The sequence below is a fragment of the Nelusetta ayraudi genome, unplaced genomic scaffold (assembly GCF_046127955.1).
Source record: "Nelusetta ayraudi isolate G7.1 ecotype Tasmania unplaced genomic scaffold, CSIRO-AGI_Nayr_v1 ptg000016l, whole genome shotgun sequence".
In the NCBI taxonomy this organism is placed as follows: Eukaryota; Metazoa; Chordata; class Actinopteri; order Tetraodontiformes; family Monacanthidae; genus Nelusetta; species Nelusetta ayraudi.
The window spans coordinates 4,963,676-4,987,234 of record NW_027466066.1 but is presented as its reverse complement, the minus strand read 5'-3'; the positions used below and the strand labels follow the sequence as shown (position 1 = coordinate 4,987,234).

Below are 23,559 nucleotides of genomic sequence, written 5' to 3'. Positions count from 1 at the left end.
AATACGTGCAGGAAGTTGGATGAATTCAACCTTCAAGTCAAGGTAGTAGCCAGGCAGTCTGGAAAATAGAGACTCTTATTTTGAAACTCAAATGGGAAGTGTATTTTTTTTTTTGGTGTCGAATGAGCAGCAGTCAAACGTGTGGTGTGTCACTATCGGAAAAACACAAGGATACCAAACAAACCTGCCGCTCGTAACAGCTGAGATAATCCCCAAAGAAAGGGGTTTGGGACGAGGCCTGTTGCCGCTACTCGGTTCCCGGCTCCCGGCGGTGATGGACGTTCGACGTGGGCTGTAGACTTCTGCGGCGGGACTGAAGGTGAGCCGTGTGGCCCCGTTCCCCCCCACACACATCTACTTACCGCTTTGCTATTCATTCATTTTCTCTCGTACAGGTGTATAACACCTGTCAGGGACAGACGCAGTCTCCCCGGCGTGATCCAACAATGTGACAGTCGCCAGCTGCTCGCTAACACGGCTTCGCAACTTTCAAGTCGCCCGTCAACCAGGGCGCAGTGAGATGTCACTAGCTTAAGCATTTCGGCCATGGTCTCGACAGCTTGGCTGAAATATTTATGTTGTATGTGGGAGGGTAGAGATGCTGTTGTCCTCATCCTCACACTAAAAACACAGCTGTCAGGGCAGTACCGCTACGTGTTTGTAGGCATTTCGGTGACGGTATCGGCGTCCCAAGTTTCCCACCCTCCTCCTCATTTTTGTGGTGGGATGCTGCTTGTGATGATGGAGCCCCGACATTATGGCACTCCGCTGCTGCCCTGGAACTACACGGATGCTTTTCCGGGACACACACAGTCTGTGTCTCTCGTATTATTTGAAACATTTACCCTGATTAGGTAGGATACAATTGTAAACGAGTCTGAACTTTCTTTCTATCCACATTACACGATTTTCACCGGTGTTTTCTAACAGGAACGTGTGCCTCTATTTTGTCAGCAAACTCCCCAGAATTTTTTCTTCTTCTGTCGTTTGGCTTCGCTTTTTAGAAGCTGTCAGCTAAGGTAAAGTGGCCCTCTGTGATGTCATAAAGGGTACATCTACCTCTCAGACCAGGATTGGTGTCCCCACCTCTTCCATACTTGTAAAAGGTAGGCTGGTACTTCAAGTGCCTATCTATCTATCTATCTATCTATCTATCTATCTATCAGATGTTATATTTCTGTGCTCCTGGTTCTGCCAAAGTACTGATACTGTCAAAGTTTTCAGGTTTCTTGTCCTTGACATAATTATACATTATTAAAGTGCAGGGCTTGAATTATGTTACATTATGTTAAGTTTTACATTCCATTAAAAACTTTAAAAAAAATATATTAAAAAAATACAAGGTTTTACCTGATTATACTGAACATAGGCTAAGGCCTTAACTAACTCATAAACGTTTGAATCTGATTTAAATAATTTTACACTGTTGGCCTATTAAAGTTCAAATTTTGCCAACAATAGGATGGTTGTAGCAAAAAAAGCTCACATGTGTAAACACAATTATGTCATAATCATTTGCACAGCCCTTGAGACAGAGTCTACAAGAACCTGTTTACAGGCTTCTTTGTGGCTTCTTTCCTCTTACACTGTACACTGTAGCACTAATGTGAACTTCTGACTGAGTACAGAAGTTGAGATCCTGAGAGCATCTGTAGCTCCAACAATGTTTCAAAGGCACAGCCAGTTAAACGTTTGTCGCTGTTGTTTTCTGCCATATGCAATCAGCTTAATAGTTATCTATAAGGTGTAGAGTTCTGCAGGTTTGGCCTGGATTAATGGACGTGACTCAACAGTCAAAGGTCGGTGAGCTGGGGCAGATTGAGAGCACGGCGAAGTGTTGACAGCACAAACAACAGATGTCCTTCCACAGCCAGCCTAAAGGAGCCCTATCAAACCTGAAAGACCAAAATAACCTCCCGACAGTGGCACAGCAGCCTTTATGTTGCTGCATTTATGAAGCTGCCAGAAGTAGCTGTTCAGTGTCTCAGCGAGTAAAGAAGAAATATGTTTTTGGCTGCGTGCTTTTTTTGGTTTGTTTGTTTTGGTTGTGTTGATGCAAAAAAAAAAAAATGTTCCGCAGACACATGAGTTGCATTCATAAGTGCTATTCATGAAACAAAAAAAGTATAGAGTTGTAGGAGGACACACATACAGAGACAGAAGGCTGAAAAAGTCAAACAAACACTGCACATGGCCGACTTTGCCTCCATGTTTAATTTATTAGCATCCGGGTGGCGATGCCACGTCCCTCTGTTTACTCAGCCTTTGCATTCTTCAACAGATAATGATCCTCGTCACAGTCCATCTGGTCTTTTATGTGCACAGTTTAGTTTTTTTGTTTTGTTTTTAATTTGTCATATCTAGCTTTGCATTCACGAAATGTACTGCGCTGACGGAAACTCCACAAAATAGCCCTTTTGAATCATGTACACTAAACTACGACCCCGTGTTAAATCTCTCCGTCGGGGTCAGATGTAGGTCTCACGCTGGCGCCGACTTCCTGTCTGCTGCATGGCATCAGGAAGTGGAGTGCCAACCCCACCGGGCAGAGGCAAACATCCCCCTGCGAGGGGAGGATAAGGGAGCCAGCGGCATTCCTCGCGTGAAAAGGGGCTGCTTGGAATGTGAGTCCATATGGCGCACGTCCTCTCTCAAGCAATAGACCAGATCTCTGAGTGAGATCTCGCTGACTTGAAGTTGCGTCTCTCCAAACGATCCCTCCTCCCGCCCCTCAGCCCCCAGGGGACTAAGCTCCGTTCCGATGCGCCGACATCTGCTGGCCGCTGATAACTGCTTGGACTTTCACACGGGCGACGGCCCAGTGTGTTTGCGCACACCGGCTCCGTGCGTGTACAATCGTCAGGGAAGGTGGCTCGCGTGTTGTCACGGCGAGCGCGTTTGCCTCGGCGGCTGCAGACGGCGGGCGAGAGGCGAGATTGAGGGAGAGGAGAAACTGCAGGGAGGAAGGACACTGCAGTAAAAGTAGGCCTGTGCGTGACACCTGACGGCGGAGCTGACGCGGTGGATTCGACCGTGCAAGGTCGCAGCGTCCAGGCGTTGCTATTTCGCTCTTCTCGTGCCCCCAGAACGTTCCCAGAGGTCGGCCCGTCGTTGACCATCACTGCGTCTTCTGCTCCCCAGAGGATGGACCCAGCGTCCCCGCGCCTTAGGAGATGTCTCTCGGTCGGCTCCTGCGGCGCGCCTCCTCCAAGGCCTCCGACCTCCTGACCTTTAACCCCGCGGCGGGGGGAGCGTCGCTGCGCTCGGGCCTGGACGGCGAGATCATCTTCTCCAAAAACAATGTTTGCGTGCACCCCGCCGAGCCCCTGCCCGGCCTCGCCGAGCACCACCCAGGTAAGGAACAAAAATAGAAATAAATAAAAGCTAAGTAAACATAGCGTCTGTCCAATTGTTGAGCATAAATCGGACTTTTATACACATCAATGCAAACATAACCAGCTGAGTCCACTTTAATCAGGTGTGCGATGGAGATTTTAAAGGATCCGCGGTGTCGAAGTCCCAAATGGTTGACATGACATGATATCCACCTGCCTTTCCAACTTGACTCCGACTCGTTTCTCACCATTCCAGTTCGCCTGTGTCTCTTTGTTTGTCTCTTGTCTCACACCAGATGACATGTTTGTTCTGGGCTCACCGTTTCCTCTTAAGTTTAACAGCCTGTTTGCTCTGAGCACACTTCCTTACCTCCTCCCAACTCCTCTCTGTGCGTTTGTCGCCCCCTGCAGGCTACCTGTGCGTGCACACGGAGAAGGACGAGAGCCTGGGCACCACTCTGATTCTGACATGGGTGCCCAACTCCCGCATCCAGAGGCAGGACGAGGAGGCGCTGCGCTACATCACGCCCGAGAGCTCCCCGGTGCGCAGGAACGCACGCCGCCGAGGGCGAAGGTAGCAAAGTCGTCGCATTGCTTTGTTTTAGATTTGATGCATAGGAAGAGTGACAATAGTGTGATTCATAATAGTGATATGAGTAAGTGATGTTCGTGATTTCTCTTGCTATATTTACTAGAACAGTGTTTCTGAAAGTGGGGGGGGGGGGGCGCGCGTAGAGTCACGTCTGGGGGGGGGCGAAACACCGGGCGGGAGGGAGACGTGGCGCCCGGGGGAACTAATGTTTTCACGTCGGAACCTTTTCCACGGCGGAACAATTAACAAAAAGTGTTCAGTAGGTTGTAGCTAAGAAAAACGCTGCTCAGGTACACGGGACAAATATTGGACAGGGACGAAAAGAAGAATTCAGGAGGCCAGTGTTCTTTGTTGTTGGCCACTTTTGGCTGTAGAATCGTTCCGCGAGTAGCTGCGGAACGATGGTGTCGTTCACGGCAGACTTGAAGCGGGGTGCACCTCCGGCCAGAGGACAATGAAGAGTTTTCGAGCGCTGATAGAACGTAATCAAACACCTTTGTATCAGTACGTGATGTACTCCGCGACTGGCGCGATATTATCATTTAGCGCACGCAACGCTCAACGTCAGCCCGTGTGGCAGGTAGAAAATGTGATGTTGTCGCATGACTGATGTTGTTGATGTGTACCAATAATACTAATATTAACCTGAGTAATGTTATAAAAAGAGACACAACAACCTTGTGTTGCTAAAGTTGACCATTATAAGATCATCTTCTGGACAAGCCAAACAGCTGAAGACTGACCTTTCTAAGAGTACGCATGGTGAGCATATGTGGTGTGCATATAGTGCACTTGTGAATATAGCCGTGTCAATAAAAATTGAACTTCTCAACAATAATCAGCAAAAACAACAACAACCTGTGTATGCATTGATGTGACAAACTCCTGTCCTATTTTTATATTTAATAGACCCCTTCCAGTGCAACATCAATACGCGGGTGCAGCATTGGGTCAAAAAAAACCCACCAAACTCTCACAGAGTATATGAGAGATAAAGATCTCTGCTGTTTTCTTCCTGATGTTGTCAAGTTTCTCTTAAAATAACAACCAAAGTTGCAAAGAAGGGTTCTGTACCCATGTGACGTGCTTTTCAGGCCACACCACCGTCACCCAGTAGCCCAGGAGGAGGACGAGGACGCAGAGAGGAGCATCACCTGCAGCGCCTCGGCAGAGAGCCACAGCCTGGCAGGCGAGGGAGAAGCAGATTCCTCCTCGCATCACCATCACCATCAGCAGCAGCAGCAGCAGCAGCAGCTTCCCTCTGCAGGAGATGAGGGCGACGAGGGCTCATGCGAACTGTCGGACGAAGTGAGCCGCGACAGCACCATGGGGTCCGACTCGGACACGTTCTCCTCGCCCTTCTGCCTGTCCCCTGTCAGCGAGGCCCTCTGTGAGAGCAGCGGTTCCGTCTTCTTGGACGGTGAAAGCAGGTCAGCAGTTTAAAAAAAAAAAAAAAAATCCTCACCTGATGGCGCTGCGTGTCTCCTGTGTTTTGCGTCGAGAACAATGCCGCATTGAGAACTGGATCGTTATTAGTGATTTAATGGTATTTCACAAATTTTTCAGTGTCTCGATGCCTTCGGGGACGCTGGTTTCAAATAGTAGGTCACTGCGTCCAAACCTGTCGTTTTATTTTCCGCTGCTGCAAAGCAGAACGGAGAAAAGTGGCAAATCCAGTTTTAATCTGCCCAGGGTTGCTCAGCCTGGTTTTAACTGGTGGTTGTGACCCACACTGCAAGTTGCCAGTGGAACCGCGTGACGAAGTGTGAGAAAACTGTTGGTTCACTGAGATTTAAATATGTTGTGTGGCAGCGTCGAGGAATTTTCTAACGGCTGTGTCGTACTGTTCACTCAGTGCCAAGGTGTCGTTGTGTTGTGAGATTGCATCTTGATAGAGTACCCAAGTCACATTGTCTAATCAGTACCTTCATAGTAAACGTTTGAAAAAAAAAAAAAAAAATCCTTGCAGATTATATTCTTCAAGTCAGAAATGTCTTTGCTTGGAGTGTTTGCAACCACCAGGTGGCACTGTAGCTCCAGTAGTTACTACCGTTGTTCCAGCTACTTGGTGAAAGCAGCTCCTTCTAATGTTGTGCCCGGTTTTTATTTAAAGCAGCTCTTGGTAACTTTCGGTAGAAATGGCGAAGTGACGAAGTAAACACGCTGCAGCGCTAGTTTATTGATGTGGGAAAATACAAATAGTCGCCTAGCTGGAGCGCTCGTGTGTGTTCAGGAAAAACACCAATATGAAATGCAAAACACATTGACATTGACAATAACGTCGTAGCAAACGTTCCACACTTTTATTACTTCGTCTTTCATCGAGGTTAATTATTGGGTTCCATTCCGTCATTTTATAATCTTATGTATTTGTAATAGTAGTATGTAAAACCGCCTCTAAATAAACATGTGACGTTGCCTTATAGTGGTTCGTCCGGCGTGTCGGGTCGCACTTGAAAGTTACGCAGTGCAGTTATTCCTGTATGTGTTCTGCGTATCCGCCAACTCCTCAAGGAAAAAAATGTTTAATTTATTTATTTATTTGTTTATTTATTTATTTATTTTTTTAGCTCTAATACAGTCAACAAGATGTTTAAGCAGAAAATAAATATGTGCAAACTTACTCTAAGTAAATCATGTTATTATTTCTGACCGATTATCCTTGTCCCTCCTCTGTATTGGAACAGTCACGTGTGACTCAAGCTTGACTTTCACCCATCAATGAACTCACCGCTTCTGAGAATAGTTTGCTCTAGTTTGTCGTTTGCTTGTATGCAGAACAGCCCTATTATAAGGCCACAAAGGGCAATGATCGGGTTAGTGACAACACCCCCAGCCGGGTGTTTGTTCTGCTTTCTTAGATCAGCTTGCTGAACCCTTGTTGTTGTAACGGCGGCTATAAACAGAGGGTTAAACTTTTTGTTGTCTCGGGATATTCAGGGGTTTTTTTTGTGTGGGGGTGCAGAGTCAGTAATCATTTGTGCAAGGCTAAGATCTTTATTGCTGACCGTCAGCAGGTTTCATCAGGCAGATTAATGAACAACCTTGCTGCGACCTAACCTAGTTTACCTTCATCTTTGTCACACATTCAGTTACTCAAAAATCCCACAAGGTGGAGCCAGAAATAAGAGAATGGCTGACAGGCAACCCGGTTTGCAGTCTGGCGGTGAGACCTCTGTCACTTCGTCTCATTAACGGTCTCCCGAGACTGACAGCAAGCGGCCCGACTTTATAGGAAGGAGGCCCGGCCACCTTCCCGAGTTGGGGACGGCTTCGCGCATGCAAAGCAGCTCATAATCTAAATTATTTTTTTTATTATTATTACTTTATAATATCACAGATGGCCCTGTTTAAGTCCCCGAAATCCCGCAAAAACCCCCTTGAACCTCGGCGCTTCCAGAGAGCAGCCCTTAATCAAGGGGTTGCCATCTGGACGGAGATTGAGTTGCCACTCAGACCCCGCGGCCGTTTGACTCTATCATTCCCTCCGTGCTCTTCCCCTCGTGCAGCTATTTGGCCCTGACATGCTGGCCAGATTGCGCGCGCACAAGGGCCCATGAGTCGCTGTGTTGCTCAACCACTCTCACACTCCGGCCTGCTCGCAGTGCAGTGCAGTGCAGTGCAGTGCAGTGCAGTGTAGTGCAGTAGTGCAGTAGTGCAGTGCAGTGCAGTGCGTGACTTGGCAGTGCCCTGTGCCTCAAAGCTTCAAGCCTTTTTTTTTTTATTATTATTTTACGCGTGGTCTTCCTCTGCTCACTCTGCTCACTCCACTCCCTCTCACCCTCTCGCCCTCTCACTGCACTTGCCCTTCTTGCATTCCTCCCTCTCTCTTTTTTTGCCTGCCTGCTACTCCCTCCTTTCTCCTGTATTCCTCTGCCCCCTCCTTCCCGGCTGTACTTTGCATCTGTCCTTCCTCCCCACTCTCCCTGTTTTTGCTGAATATTGTTTCTTTTGGTGTTGCCCACCTCTCAAACCCCCCCCCCCCCCCCCAACACCCCCTCCACACACACACACCCTCCCCCACTCCCCTTACTAAAGTCTGTGTGAAGCCCTTTGATTCCCAGTGTTCCCGGGGTTGTTGTGCTGGGCTGAATGTCAGCTCCCCGGATTAGAGCACTGAGGAGAGCCGAGCAGCAGCCAAAACCCTGGAACCCACTCAATCTCTCTTTCTCTCTCGCTCGCTTTAATTGACACTGTTAAGGGGCCAGGAACTGGAAACATGTCACTTGGAATCATTCAAAAAGAAAGAAGCCGCGTATGGAAGAGCGAAAGCGCATGAATGGGGAGGAGGGAGAGGGCGAGCGAGCGGTGGGAGAGAAATCGGCCGCAATCTCTGTCAAGCTTCATAACAAGGTCCTTTCAAGTTGCAGCAGCGGTTTATGAAGCTGCTGCTGGCTGGCAGCGTGCCCTCCGCAGGCTCTGCCTCAGGAATTTTAACATGTGACAACATCTCAGATAAGTGGTTCCCACAGTGCTGCGTCTTTAACTATCACCTGTCGCTGATTACGTAACATAACCCACATTTCCAAGTCGCTCGGGATACCTTCATGCTGATGATGTTTCTGGGTTGGTTTGGGTTTTTTTTTTTTTTTTTTTTTGGTGGCTTTTCCAGAATGATTTCTATGTGCGGGGAGGCCATGTAACTGTCAAATTCGCACGGCGCTCTAAAGGCCTCAGTCACAAGTGTACGTCGCCCTATCTATCGCAACGTTAGAGAGTGTCGGTTGGGAAAAGCTCAGGGGAAATAGGTGCAACACTTGACTGAACTTTACAATATGTGCAATATGGTGCTGCAGCCGTCGTTTAGTTTAAGTTAGACAGTGTGCAAATTTAGTTTTTTTTGTTGGTGGTCTGATGAGCTTCCACGCGTCATATTTAAAACCTTCGCAAGCAGGCGGAGTGCAAAGGATGATGGGTATGCACGAGCCTGTGGTAAACGTTTCCCACTGTGCTGTTTTATTTTAAGGCTGAAAAACAGTCTTTTTTTTTTTTTTTTTTTTTAACCAAAAGGCAAATTCTTTAAGATCACCTCACGTCCACAAGTCTCTGTGACAAATTTAAACACACCATGGCATCCTGAAACAAGCCTACGCAAGTTTTGCCGTGGTGCTTTCATTTAAAGATTGTAAAATCTGAAGCCGTGACAACTGTAAAGTTGCAACTCTGGGGATGCTGGTAACTGGTCAGCCTCACAGGTTTTCACAAACCATCCCAAGATCATGACTGAATACCAATCAGGCTACTGTGTAACTATATCCAGATCTCTCGTGAAGCGCTCGGTCTAAGCCTGCTCACCTCTGTGAGGCTCCTAAACCCTACGAAGAGACATTTTTATTTACGTATTAAGACTTCTTCAAACTGTACCAGCTCACACCAGCCACTCGTCCCCAGCCGCCGCCTCCTCCGTGTCTCTGCCGCCTCTCAGGGATTAGCTGGAGGGCCCGCAAGTCCTCTGAGACCCGGAGCACTTGGTCCTGGTTCTCAGGGTGACCTGGCACCACCCTCCACTCCCCCCCCCCCCCCCCCCCCCCCTGCCTCCTACCCCCCTGTGTGTGCGCACGGAGAGGTGTTATGAAAGGCCTGGGGCCAGTTTGATCTCAGCCTGGCCCTGGTGGGACGCAGCAGCGTGACTCCGTCAAAACAGCTTGTTTACTCAAAATGCTTGGCGTGCAGGTCCAGGACGCTGAGTGACGGCGCTGTCAACGCTTGGCAGCGGCGCCAAGAATCACGTGCTCTTGCGCTGCCTTTTCCAAGTTTTTTTTTCTTGGCGCTTTTCATCTCGGCACGGTGGAGGAGGAGGCGGGAGCAGAAGTCGAAGTGTGCCAAAGGAGCGGCGGGAAATGTCTGCTGTAAACGATCTCATAGGCGTTGTTAACACCTCGCGCTTGACAGTCATTGGAGTTATAAAAATGTGGTTCCAGTTGTCTCTCTCTCTCTCTCTCTCTCTCTCTCGCTCTCTCCCTCTCTCTCTCTCTCTGTCCCCGGCAGATTGCTTAACCGCCTCAGCAGAGCCCTGTGTGCCTCTCTGTCTCCGTCTGCTCGCGTTTCCCCCGCTCTGGTTTTGTGGCGCGATACATGAGACGCAGAGCAGTAAATCAGCCCGCAGCGGAGGAAACGCTGCAGCTCGGATTGATCAGCCTTGTTACTTTCCCATCTGCTAACAGGGGAAATGATTAACCAGACATCATCGATCCAGGGCGTTATAGATTAGACCTGCCCGGACTCCTTTTTAAAGTAGCAGCAGCTTCGCCGACGCTTCTTCCTCACCTGTCTTCTGAAAAGGGAAACGCTTTTTCTCGCATGACATCGGCCCTTTTATAGAATGAATTACAACGAGGAAGCGTTTGCTCTTTGTTGGAGCTCTGTCTTTTCTATTATGCCTGAATTATACACAGAGATTTGGAGAATTTAACCTCTGTGTAGACCACTGCATCTCAATTACCAGCAGGTTTTAAGGCAGCTCACCGCTGTTCACCTTCTCAGCGCTGGCTGCTTGAGACATGTTTGAGGGTGCATTATGGTCATTAGATACGGGCCATTCAGTGTGTGTGTGTGTGTGTTGGAAAAGGATTCAATAGACTCTCAACATGGCCGACATGTCGCTGGAATGAAAATATTTTATTGCTTGCTGAGCCCTTTCATGTGAATGTTTTCTGTATTATTACTTGTGCGTGTGTGTGTGTGTGTGTGTGTGTGTGTGTGTGTGTGTGTGTGTGTGTGTGTGTGTGTGTGTGTGTGTGTGTGTGTGTGTGTCAACAGGAGCCTTTATGCATTCCTTCCATTTTGCACTACCCCTGACAATGTGCCATATAAGTGCAAGAAGGATTTGTTCCTTATTAAAAACTTATAATAATTATAATTATATCATAGGATTATATTATTTATATAATTATATAATATAATAATTATTAATGTAATGATGATTTGGGGTTACGTGATCAGAACTAAATGGAAGAGGTAGTAAGAGCATGTCAACCCTTCTCCCACTTCTGCGATACAATAATAACCTCTCTCCGAGCCCTGTGGTTTTGTTTGTATAACCTACTCGTGTTATATGACGTGATCCCCTCCAAGTTCTTTAATCACAGCGGGAGCTTTCGCCTGGTTTCTCCATGTGCGCCGCACCGCGCTCCGCTCTGAAAACACAGCTGGTGGACGCTGGAGTGATGACGCTCACGCGCTGCTCGCTTGCCCAAACACGCAACCGAACGATCGTTTTTATCTTTGCTTGTTTTTCTTTCTGCGACGGTCGGAAGCCAAAATCAATTGTCATTAAATCATCCCGACGGGTCGCCCGGCTTAGGGCCCGCTGCCATACAACGGAATGTTTGTGCACGTGCGAAACACGGCGTGGACTGGCCCAAGTGCGGCAAGGTGTTGCCCCTCTAACCTCTCTCCCCCTCCTGCATGCACCCACCAGGGAGCTGTGCGACCATGAGTCCATGACCCAGTCCGTCAGCTCCGCCTCCAGTTTGGACAGCCACGCCCCCTCCGACTACAGCGGCCAGTCGCAGGGCGCCAGGTGGGAGGAGCAGCAGAAGGTGCTGGCGCTGGAGCAGCTGTGCGGCGTTTTCAGGGTGGACCTGGGTCACATGAGGTCGTTGAGGCTCTTCTTCAGGTGAGCCGGGAGTCACGGGTTTGGGAGGGGCTAAGGGGCGGGACTATCTGTCTTGCCCTAAAATGTTTCAGGGGTCCTTGACACGAACAAAAATATCCCGTTTACATGGATACGCTGGAAGCGACTGAAAACGATGTCGTACCTATGCCAGGCCTGGTGTGGCGCCGCAGGTTTACTCCCTGAAGGCGGAAGAAGAAGACCACCTGAATCGTGAGCTCGCTAAAAACATTAGCATCACAGAAAGAAAGGTCGCCGGTGAAATAACGGTGTGGATAAACGACAGAGTTGAATTTCTGCTTCGAGTTGGTTAAGAACACAAAGCCTTAAAAGGTACACGTTAAGATTGACTGGGAGTCGTGCCAGTAAAAATTTGCTAACATTTTTTTCAGTGTCCCAGTCCGCTGACCCAAAAGAAAATCAATAAAAAGTAATACGGAAGGTTTTCACATAGTTTTCGTTGTGTTTACTTTCACTTTCCACGATTAATCCACGATCCATGAGCACCGCGTGTTATTGTTCACTATTGTTTGCGGTTTGTTGTAGTGAAGGTTAATAGGAAGACTGCAGGCTGATCATTAGTAGCAGTAGCAGCAGTAAAGGTCCGCTGTCCAACGTAGTTGTAGTCAAGAGTGGTCATCTCGTCTGCACCTCACGGCCACACAGGTTGCAGGGCGGGGGGAGGGATTTCAGAGCTGTGACATCGGCGTTTTCAAAAAAGTGCGGTTTCGGTGAAAACACCGGCTTTGTAAACGGGGCCTTATTAACACTATAAAACGTATGTAATGTAATACTGTATTAATGATAATGAGCCATCCCGCTAACCATTACTTGTTCCACTGTAGCGATGAGGCGTGCACCAGTGGCCAGCTGGTGATCGCCAGCAGAGAGAGCCAGTACAAGATCCTTCACTTCCACCACGCTGGCCTGGACAAGCTGGCCGAAGTCTTCCAGCAGTGGAAGTGCTGCAGGGAGACTCAGCTCAAAGACCAGGTCAGCGGCTGTAGTCCAAACGTCGTCGGGTTTTACCAGGACGAGTTATTTTCTACCTCCTACTCAACTGTTCCACCCCCGCAACCACCCCCCACCTCGCCCCCCTTCAGGCCACAGTGGAGAAGTCCTGCATGCAGTTCTCCATCCAGAGGCCCACCCTGCCGTCGGCGGAGACCCACCCGGAGGAGAAGCTGTATCGGCGGCTGGACGTCAGCACCTGGCTGCGTCACCTCAACCAGAACGGCCAGGTGGAGGAGGAGTATAAGCTACGCAAGGTGCCTCGGCGACCCTCAGCGTCTTTGTCATTTTGAAAGTCTACGCCCGCATTCTTTGTTTCCCGCAACTTTCAGTTCCATTCTCCGTTTGCCTCGGCCAATATTCCCCTGTGACTCATTCCAACCCTCTGGGTTTGACGGTTTGCAACGTACTGAAATGACTCAGTGGCAGTTACACTGTGACCAAGACCTTTTTTTCAGTAAACATGAAACTGCACAAACAAAGGGGGGGGGGGGGGTACTGTACCCGCTGAGCATACATGTTCAGCAGTGTTTCAAAGTTTCTTTTCATTTTGTTACCTAAGCAGTCTTGGTTTTATGGAATTGAAACATTGAATCTCCTCCGCCGTGGTTCTTGTTTCAGCTGCGCCGTCTGCGCTGCCGGATGACCGCGTAATCGTCGTTATCGTGGTGTTTTGCTTCATTGTCGCTTTTTTTTTTCTTCCCCCACTTCTTTACCAAGGCGATCTTCTTCGGTGGCATCGACCCATCCATCCGCGGCGAAGTGTGGCCCTTCCTGCTGCACTACTACAGCTACGACTCCACTTCTCAGGAGCGGGAGGCCTGGAGGCTGCAAAAACGCACCCACTATCATGACATCCAGCAAAGGAGGTGAGCGCCGCTCGCCTTCTCCGTGTCAAGTGTGACAAAAGCGGCAACAGCGCACTTGACGCTGGGAAACGGCCACGTTGCCACGGTATCGGCTGCTCCGCCTGTTAAACATTAAACCGCCTGCAAGTCAGGCCCCTGGTCTATCCTCACAACAGCCGCCGAGCAATCAATAGGCACAATTAGAGAAGTGTTAAAGGGAGGTGCCGGGTGTGAAATAAAAATGTCTCTAGAGAGAAAAACATGTCAGCACTCATCAGATAATTCTCCCCCATCAGAAGGGAAATGAGAACAAACGCACACACACAGACACACTCAAACGCGAGTCTCTAACCCAGAGCCAGAAGGTTGAGTATGCGCGTGCTTCTTCGCGCACGGTGCAGCTACAGCGAATATGATAATTGGTCAGCTTTCGACGGTGCGGCGCTTTGACATTTGAGTACATCACAATGTCTTATCGAAGTCAGATAATTAGAGCCCGTGTTCTGACTGTGGTGTTTATTCCTCCAAAGACCATCTGACAGCGGGAGCCTCCTGGGCCACGAGTCGATCATTAGGAGCAAGGATACATGTCTGTGTGTCTTTTTTTCCCTTCGTGCCTCCTAACTGTGCTTCCCTTTCTTAGCCTGAGCAGCTGTAAGTGAAAGTGATACTGTTTAAAGACATGGTTGAAATACACCAGACTTGTGACTGACAACAGTCTGTGTTGTGTTTTTTATATATGTATATGTATATATATATATATATATATATATATACATATATATATATATATACACATACATATATATATATATATATATATATATATATATATACATACATATATATATATATATATATATATATATGTATGTGTATATATATATATATATATATATATATATATATATATATATATATATATATATATATATATATATACACATACATATATATATATACACATACATATATATATATATATATATATATATATATATGTATATATATATATATATATATATATATATACATACACACACACACACACACACACACACACACACACACACACATATATATATACATACATAAAACATAAAAACATAATGCTACATTGTAATCACAGGTCCTTTCCATTATAGTCCCTCAGTTGGATATAAAATACAGTTAATTAGTTAGTTTTTAATGCAGGCAGCAATCAGACAACATTAGCAAAGACATACTTAGAGTACAGTGAAGACCACCAGTGTGATGTTTCTGCAGAATTTAAAACCAGTGGCAAACAATTATAATGTTGGTCTAATGACCTTAGGTGTTGGTTGTTGGTTGGTGGCTGAGCGCACGGATGTCCTGTCTAAACACAGTTCATCATCGTGTGGTCAGATATTTGTCCTGGCAAGTTCACCCTGTTATTTGGTGTTTTGCAGAGTCTTTGGTATTTGGCCCCACCGTACTTCTTTTCTCACTCATACTCCCGCACTTCTCTGAACTCTGTGTGACTAAGAGAGCTTCCTGGAATTCACCACTGCTTTGGCGCCTTTGTAGTGGCTTTTTCTTAATATGGTTGATGCTCTGATAAGGTTGCTTCCTGTTCTGCATGTTCGGTTTGATATTAATATTCTGTCAAGGGGATTGTGCTCTTGCTTTCTATTCCAAGTCGTCTCTTATAAGAAGCAACCTAATGCAAATGTACATGTTAATGATGGCACTTGGAGCTCCTACTACATATCAAGGTAACATATCCTGTTTAATTATTTAAGACTGTTTTTCTCAGTGGAGACCTGACCAAGGGGATTTCATATTTATACAATTTTATTTCTAAAAAAAAGATAAAATAAAAATACACAATGTTTTGGAAATCAAATAAGTGTTGTGTTGACGTGACAAAATAAAGAACTGCTTTTCGGCTTTCAGCTGACATCACAACACTGTTTCAGATTCCGCTCAGGCCACACACGGCTTTGTTTCAAGGTCGTGGTCGTCGAGCAGGAGAGTAACATTTCTGATTTATGGTCTACTTGTCAAGTTAATGATCTGGTGCCGCTTTTATGGTTATGATCTTGTATTTTATTGCTTGAACTTTATGCCTGTAAAATGCTCTGCTGTACGACATGCTAAATTATTAAACCTCATGGGAGCAAACGTCAACTTCAAAAGCATAACAATTACCGGAGCAGCGTTAGGATTGTTGTGCAATGCAAGCAAGACGACCTTAAAAAGACGAATGAAAAAACAACAACAAAATTCCCTGAGCTCCAACTGCTCTTGATTCCACCAGCACAAGTAATATTAAGTGATAAGAACGTGAAGCAAAGTGAGGGGCGCCCTGGAGAGATGCGGTGAAGGGTACCTGGGTGGCTCAGGAGGGTCCAACCACACAACACACAAACACACCGCGCTCAAACTAAACAGTTGCGCGGCGTTGCATCAGGTGCGCGCTCGTGAATCCTGGTGGGGCCACATGGAAAACAAACAGTGTTAATTAAATCCCCTCTGCTTGTTAGAACCTGAGTACATTAGTGTTATACATGGAGCGAGCAGCTACGATGGTGCCTCGCGTTTAGAGGGATAGATGGAGTTTAATAGCCTGGTGAAAGTCACCTGTGAAAGATCCCTTCAAAATTTAACCGGCGCTGAGCTGGAGGATCTGAGTGGCTGCCCGTCAAGACACGGGACCATCCTCGACCCAAATTAAAGGCATTACTGACTGCTGCCCGATAACCGTCAGACGGCATCTGCGAGTGAAGGGCTTCAAAAAACAAAAAACCGTCTTCATAGGCCACGTCTCCTTCAATGCCACAAAATTGTCTGTTTGGACTTGCGAGGGAGCACCAAACATGGAACATTCAGAGGTGGAAGAAAGTTTTATTATCTGATGAGAAAAAAATGCAGTGGCTTCCAACGTTACTGGCAAGGAGAGGCCACCTGAGATGTTTTCTACGCGGCACAGTGGAGGGGGCACCTTCATGATCTGGGCTGCTTTTTCCTTCAGTGGAACAATGGAGCTTCAGGTTGTGCAGGGCCGTCAAGCAGCAGCTGGCTACGTGGAGATGTTGTAGCGGCCATCCCTCATGGCTGAGGGCCCTCGTCTGTGTGCTGATGACTGGCACAATGCTGCAGTTCACAATGCCCACCTGACAAGGGAGGATAACGTCACTCTTTAGGACCATCCTGCGTGTTCCTCTGATCTAAATCCAATTGAGAACATTTGGGGGAGGTTTTCAAAAATGGAAATGGAAATGCAATTTCTTACCTGGTCTTAAGATTTCGATCAGGAGTGTATTCCCGACAGCAAGTTGTTTTAAAATCTCAATTGCATCAATTGTGTGTGTTTTCTCAGGCTGTCCATGAGCCCGGAGGAACACAGCGAGTTCTGGAGGAAGGTCCAGTTCACGGTGGACAAAGACGTGGTGCGAACCGACCGCAGCAACCACTTCTTCCGAGGCGAGAACAACCCCAACGTGGAGATCATGAGGTGTGAGCCTCTTCACTTTCCCTCCCTCCCGTTGTCTCCGTCCCCAATCCCCTCGGCCCCACTCACACGCACGACACACCTCACTCATCTCATCAATCCAAACCCGGGGGAAGCCGGAAATGAGTTTCGCATTTGATTGACTCTGGCGAGGCCGCCCGAGCACTTTTGATGTATACTCAGCGCTAATGACTTTCTAAACGAGGGGCAAGAGGATTTAAATAGCATATTGGCTCGGTGGCTCTCATCACGGAGGTTCCTGGAATTTGTGTGGGTATTATATCTGGCAAGGTTAATGGCAGAGCTGCGCAGGTTTGTGAGCGGGGCACTAATGTCCCTGCACATGACTAATGTCATGTTTATAATATACGTCATCCACGTCGCTCCAATTCAAGTAATTTCAAATCATTGCTTTGTTTTCTTTTTCAATACAAACTACCAAGTCACTTTCTGATTATTTTGTTCCACTTTTGCGTTATTATTTCAAGACTTTTGTTCTTTTTCACTTTTCCGCAGTTCCACAAAAGTAGGTTATTGAAGCCACCAACTTCATACAGTACAGGAAGGTTCATTGGGTAGCAAGAAATATATTTAAGGTTGAGGGAAATTTCATGTATTTAATGCAGTGTTTCTCAAAGTGGATGGCTAACCCTAACCCTCTGGGGGGAGCAGAGTCACGTCTGGGGGGGCACGAAACACCGGGCGGGAGGGAGACGTGGCGCCCGGGGGAACTAATGTTTTCACCTCGGAAATTTTTCCACGGCGGAACAATTAACAAAAAGTGTTCAGTAGGTTGTAGCTAAGAAAAACGCTGCTCAGGTACACAGGATGGACAAATATTTGACAGGGACGAAAAGAAGAATTCGGGAAAAATTTTCTTCCTCCAAGGTGGGGCGTGACAGAGGAAGTTTGAGAGCCACTGCCCTAATGCCATGCAAGTCTATGGGGTGAAAAGTCAACTTTGTCCTCGAGACATGGGGCCACTTGCAGGTTCATCGGGATCCTTCAAGACACAGCCACATCAAATTTCAAATTAAAAATTTTCTTCCTCCAAGGTGGTGCGTGACAGAGAAAGTTTGAGAACCACTGGTTTAATGTCTTTTCTTTCATTGTCATGACTATTGACATTGCAGTTTCTCACTGAAAGCATCAAAACTATGTATGAACACACATAGAATTATGTAGAAAATATAAAAGGGTAAAATAACTCAAACATTTAAATTTCATTTCTTCAAAATAGCCACCTTTCATAAAAAGCATATTTCGAGTTATTTAATGTGTTTGTCTTTGCTGCATAATTACATATATCTTCATCATATATCATTTGTCATACACAATCAAAGACCAGTTACAAAGACAACTGTTTAATACCACATTTAAAAAAAAAATAAAAATAAAAAATAGTGCAACTAAATTATTAGACTTTTTAACTTCCTGGACATCAGTGATGACTTCCTTGTCTGGCAGCACATATTTCAGCGCTTTCTCTCTCCACCAAGGGAGCCAACACGTTTAACGTCAAGACGTCGCCGTCTGCTCCTCTCACCCCACCACAGGCGTATTTTGCTCAACTATGCAGTGTTTAATCCCGACATGGGCTACTGTCAGGGCATGTCTGACCTGGTGGCCCCCCTGCTGACTGAGATCCAGGATGAAAGCGACACCTTCTGGTGCTTTGTGGGCCTCATGGAGAACACCATCTTCATTAGCTCGCCGCGGGACGAGGACATGGAGAGGCAGCTGGTGGGTGGGACGTGTCGGATTGTGCTGGAGTAATAACAAATTTGAAAAAAAAAAAAAAAAAAAAGGTTCCAGCAATCCTAATTAGCGACATTTAGCCTTTCAAACTGAAAAACACGCCTTGCGCACCATCGCTTACGCCTCCCTCACCCCCCCGACTCCAGATGTACTTGCGGGAACTGCTGCGCCTCATGCTGCCCCGCTTCCACCAGCACCTGACCCGGCTGGGGGAGGACGGCCTGCAGCTGCTCTTCTGCCACCGCTGGATCCTGCTGTGCTTTAAACGCGAGTTTCCCGACACCGAGGCCCTGCGCATGTGGGAGGCCTGCTGGGCTCACTACCAGGTCAGGGGCAAAGTGCACGCGCGTGCGCACACACACACACACACACACACACACACACACACACACACACACACGTTGGTAGGACACAGACATTATGTAAGACACGTTTGACCCCATTTGGTTTCACTGCAGCACCAAATTTGGATAGTTTTTCCGGAGCCTGCAGGGAGATATATTAAACATTCCCAACAGTGGAAAAAAAGTGTTATTCCTTTAAATCTCGTCACCACAGGAGACAGTAATCCTCCTAAATTCTCTTCAAATGTCACGTTTCCTCATTCTAGTAGAAGCAGTATTCATTTTTATTCTACCATTTGTGACAAGTGACATCTTTTTCATTACAAAGCTTAAGATTAACTCTTTCTTAAAGGACCTTTGTTCAAAAATGCATTCCGTCCTTTACTCATGCAAAGCGGCTTTGCGCAGACGTGCAGCGGCGGCGCATGGATCTGCCCCGCGAATCGTGTCAGCGGTGGCGTTTGGCGATCCGTGAGCTGTGGTCGGGATCCCCGCCGCGACTCGCGGCGTAAACGCCTCCTCGCGCCGACGCCAGAGTCACACGTCAGTCATTCTGCGCGGCGCCATCTGTTCAGACTCCCCCCGCTGGATGCCGAGGCCTCTGCGGCGCAGGATGCATGACGGGGGGGTGGGGTGGAGATGGCACAGTGCTTCCATCCTGTTGCTTAGACTAGTGAAGGTCATGCACCCCAGTGAACCACAAGCAAGAGTTTCTATTTGACAAATTATTATTGTGTGTGTGTGTGTGTGTGTGTGCAGCCAGTGCTGCTTTGAAATTGACTGTCCTGCACACAAAAACATACGGAGGGTGACCAAAAAATATTTCTATTTGTCTAAATTTTGCAGACCGACTACTTCCACCTCTTCCTGTGCGTGGCCATCATCGTCCTGTACGGGGAGGACGTGACGGAGCAGCAGCTCGCCACCGACCAGATGCTGCTCCACTTCAGCAACCTCTCCATGCACATGAACGGAGAGCTGGTGCTGCGCAAGGTACCGCCGCGCCTTTTTTTTTTTTCATTTCTCTCTCTCTCTCTTTTTTTTTTTTTTTTTTTGCAAGATGCCGTGACATTTGTCAAGCTTGTTTGCACGCCGGCGACGACGCGCTCGCTGTGCACACACACACACACACACACACACACCAAAAAACACGCCATCCCCAAAGAATCTTACGGTGTTTGCATGAAGCAGCGCTGCCGGTGCTCAGACTGCTGTGTTACCTGCACGCAGACGTCCCCCAGGTGCTAAATGGCACGCTGAGAATTTATGATCCGGCTCCCCGTGGCTGAGCCCGCGTCCTCATGTTTATGCATGCTGCATCTACACACTGTGGCTCCGTGTTTGCACGCCTTGCAGTCTTGCGCTTCTCGGATTTTTCCATCCAGCCCCTCTGAGCCGTAATGTCTGCTTTCTTAGTCTTCTGATTTGAGGCGCAACGCCATCGAGAACGCACCCCTTTTCACCACTCTGCAACCCTCTTTTCCGTCCTTCCGCCTCCAGGCCCGCAGCCTCCTCTACCAGTTCCGCCTGCTGCCGCGGATCCCGTGCAGCCTGCACGACCTGTGCAAGCTGTGCGGGCCGGGGATGTGGGACAGCCGCTACATCCCCACCGTGGAATGTTCCGGCGAGCACCCCGACTCGCAGAGCTGCCCCTACGGGGGCACCTCCACGCCGCAGGCCTCGCCCTCGCCCTCCCCGTCCTCCACGCCGTCGCCCTCGCCAAAGTCCACCACCACGCCACCGCCGCTGTGCAAGAAAGGCTCCAGAGCCCGGGACATTTTCACGTTCAGGAAGCAGTCGTGAGGTGGAGGCAGAGGCAGGTTCGGCTCAGGGATCGGTAGGGAGTCGGCGGGGGAGACTCTGCTGGATTCCTGAAGTGCTATCTGGCCCCCCCTGCAGCCCTCCCTCGTCTAGTTTCACGACACACGATCCCTTCAGGTGTTGCAACGTGTGAACACTGCCTTACCGGAATGTTTTAATAACATTTGGAGCCTCACGCCGAAGGAGAGCCGATTCCCTGGCGGAGCAGAGCGGACAATCAGAAGGCATCCGGTTTGCCGGTGGAGCAACTTCAGGTTCACTCGGCCGCCGCTGCCGCCGCCCGGCTTGGCTCGCCTTCTTTCGGGGCAGGGGTCACGTCAGGGTCCGAGGCGACCGGCCGAAACTGGAGCTTTACTCACAGGACTTGGATGACTTGAAAAGAAAGGAGGAGAAAAAAAAGATCCAGAACATTTGAGTGAATATCAAATTATATGTGCGTATCTCAAGTCTGAGACGGGACTTTTTTTTTTTTTTTTAATCATGTAATCCAAAGCCTCCGGGGCTGAAACGGGAGAAGGGGGTGAAGTTGCTCGTGGGGTTACCACAAGTTTGCCGGTACTTTCCGATTTTCCCCCGTTTCACTTTTCTGACCAAGTGTATGTTTGCAGTTATAGAGGAGAGGAAAAAAAAGAGAATATATAGCAATATTATATCCTTGCATGAGCAAAACCTTGACATAATAGAGGGCGTGACAAGCGCAGGGGAGTTTTAGCGAAGCCCCGGAGCGGCTGTGAGAATGTGTTTACAAGACCAACACATGACGACAGGGCTCCGACGACTCCTCGTCCACGTGTGCGGCGTGTGTGTTGAAATTATGTTTTGAATTATGTTTTTTGTTTTGTTTTTTTCGCATCAGACAGGAGGAAATCAACTGGCAGACTCAGATATTTCCCTGTCGAGCGTCAGCAGCTAAAACCGTTCGAGTGTTCCGGGCCGGAGTTTTATTGGATCAATCAGACGGAGCCTCCGTCCGGGGGTGGGGGGGGTGGGGGTGGGGCTGGGAGGTCCAGGGACAGACAATTGTTGGGTTTTTTTGAGTTGTGATGACTCATCAGCAGCACAGCATTGTTGGTTTTCATTTACACTTCTACCTTGAAATGCACTATCGGCACTAAGAAAAACAAACGAGTGAAAAAAAAAAATCAGTCCGCATGAATGTATCGGTGTTTCTTTCACTCAGTCGGTGCGCCGCGTGTTTGGCGTGTGCGCGTTTGAGTGTGTGTGTGGGTGTGTGGGTGTGTGTGTGTGTGTACCGGAGTGACCTCTAAACATCTGGGAATGAGTTGGAGGCCAGCCGTGAAGAAGAAAAAAAAAAGAAGAAAGAAGTCTCTTTAATTGTAGCAGTTAACGCGAGGCCCAATCTTAGAGAGGGGAAAGAAATGTGAAGAAGAAGAAGGCTTGTGAGCTAGAAGGAGAAGAAGAAGAAGGCTTGTGAGCTAGAAGGAGAAGAAGACTTGTGAACTTTAAGAAGAAGAAGAAGAAGAAGACTTGTGAGCTTCGACGCCCTTTGATCCTGCCTCCTCTGTGATTTTCAGATCCCAGAGGTGAAGATTTTCGCCGCACCTAGGACTTTTTCTCTTCTTCTTTTTCAACCCCCGAGCTCTCCTGAGCTTCTCTCCGTGGGGATGAAAACATCTTCAAATTGCTGCTAAATGTAACGGAGTCGACCCTCCCACGTGGCCTCTGGCTCCTCTCTCTGCTCTCGCTTGGCGAGCAACGTTTCCAACTGCTCCTTTTCCCCTGATCGGTTATCACCCGCAGCTGCTGACTGGAAATGCCTGCTGAGATTTTCCTTTTTTTTTTTCCAGGCTCGGGAAATTACAGTCAATTGAGCAAATGAGGTGTACGTGTGCGTTTGTTTGTGTGTGTGTGTGTGTGTGTGTGTGTCTGCACGCGTTTGTGAGTGAGTGCATTCATGACTTCTTTTCCAAGGTCCTCATTGAAATCACAGTTCCTGCACAGGCACTGCAGCTCACTTGCGTAATTAATGGCCACCCCTGTGTAACGGAGCTCTTCACCACCACGTACGTCCCTCTTGTTCTCCTCGATATGCTGCTGCGTCTCCGTGCAACGAGCGGTCTAATCATGGCGAGCGAGGGGGATGGTCGAGGTGGGGCGGGGATGAAATCACAGTGACAAGTGTTTTTTGCCGAGCACCTGCATTAACCAAACATCTGACAAATGCCTTCCTGACGACAAATGACTTGTGATTGTGATCCGATACAAAGTAAAAAAAAAAAAAAAACCAACGCAAAAAACAAAAACAGTGCTGGGATTTTCAACAACACGACCTTTTCATCATTAAAATACTGCTCAAGTTGTAGCATCACGGCTGTGTATTGTTTTGTGTTCTGTTAATGGAGACATGCACACTACCAGTCAAAAGCTTCAGGACTTCATCATCATCATCATCATCATCATCATCATCATCATCATCATCATCATCATCATCATCGTCGTAGTAGTTCATCCATTTGAATGTGTTCACCTGGTTCTACAGCAGGCCTCACTTCAGGAACAGTAAAGGGAACCTGATGCTGCGGGAAGGAGAACCACGACTGTTCGCAGGCAGGTGGTAAGTAAACGACAACAAGCTACAACAAAAACCATTTGACTACGTAAAGGTAGAAGTTGACGATGTTCCTGTCGAATGCAAACACCGGGTTTTTCAGACAGCTTTTCCTGTTTTTAGAGACTGCAGAGGATGTAGAGACGACCAACAATTTGAGGGTCACATGACCACAGTCACTTCAGCTAAAT

At 47.8% G+C, this 23,559-nt stretch overlaps 1 protein-coding gene across 4 annotated transcripts; it reads left to right on the top strand.

Annotated features, from left to right (window-relative positions):
* The first annotated feature begins 98 nt into the window (after nucleotides 1–98).
* On the top strand, nucleotides 99–23,128 carry tbc1d16 (TBC1 domain family, member 16). Of its 4 annotated transcripts, none has more exons than XR_012926460.1 (14): nucleotides 99–319; nucleotides 3,142–3,354; nucleotides 3,747–3,909; nucleotides 5,022–5,357; nucleotides 11,348–11,545; nucleotides 12,388–12,535; nucleotides 12,646–12,810; nucleotides 13,274–13,422; nucleotides 16,745–16,879; nucleotides 18,433–18,619; nucleotides 18,781–18,960; nucleotides 19,825–19,971; nucleotides 20,479–22,180; nucleotides 22,274–23,128. XR_012926460.1 is itself a non-coding variant. In XM_076024105.1 (13 exons), the coding sequence occupies exons 2-13, from the start codon at nucleotides 3,174–3,176 to the stop codon at nucleotides 20,779–20,781; spliced, it is 2,292 nt and encodes a 763-aa protein (XP_075880220.1). In that variant the 5' UTR covers nucleotides 99–319; nucleotides 3,142–3,173; the 3' UTR covers nucleotides 20,782–23,128. The 4 variants fall into 4 exon arrangements, 2 of the variants coding, with proteins under 2 accessions (XP_075880220.1, XP_075880221.1); XR_012926459.1 differs by having other exon boundaries at nucleotides 22,215–23,128; XM_076024105.1 differs by having other exon boundaries at nucleotides 20,479–23,128.
* Nucleotides 23,129–23,559: the final 431 nt, after the last annotated feature.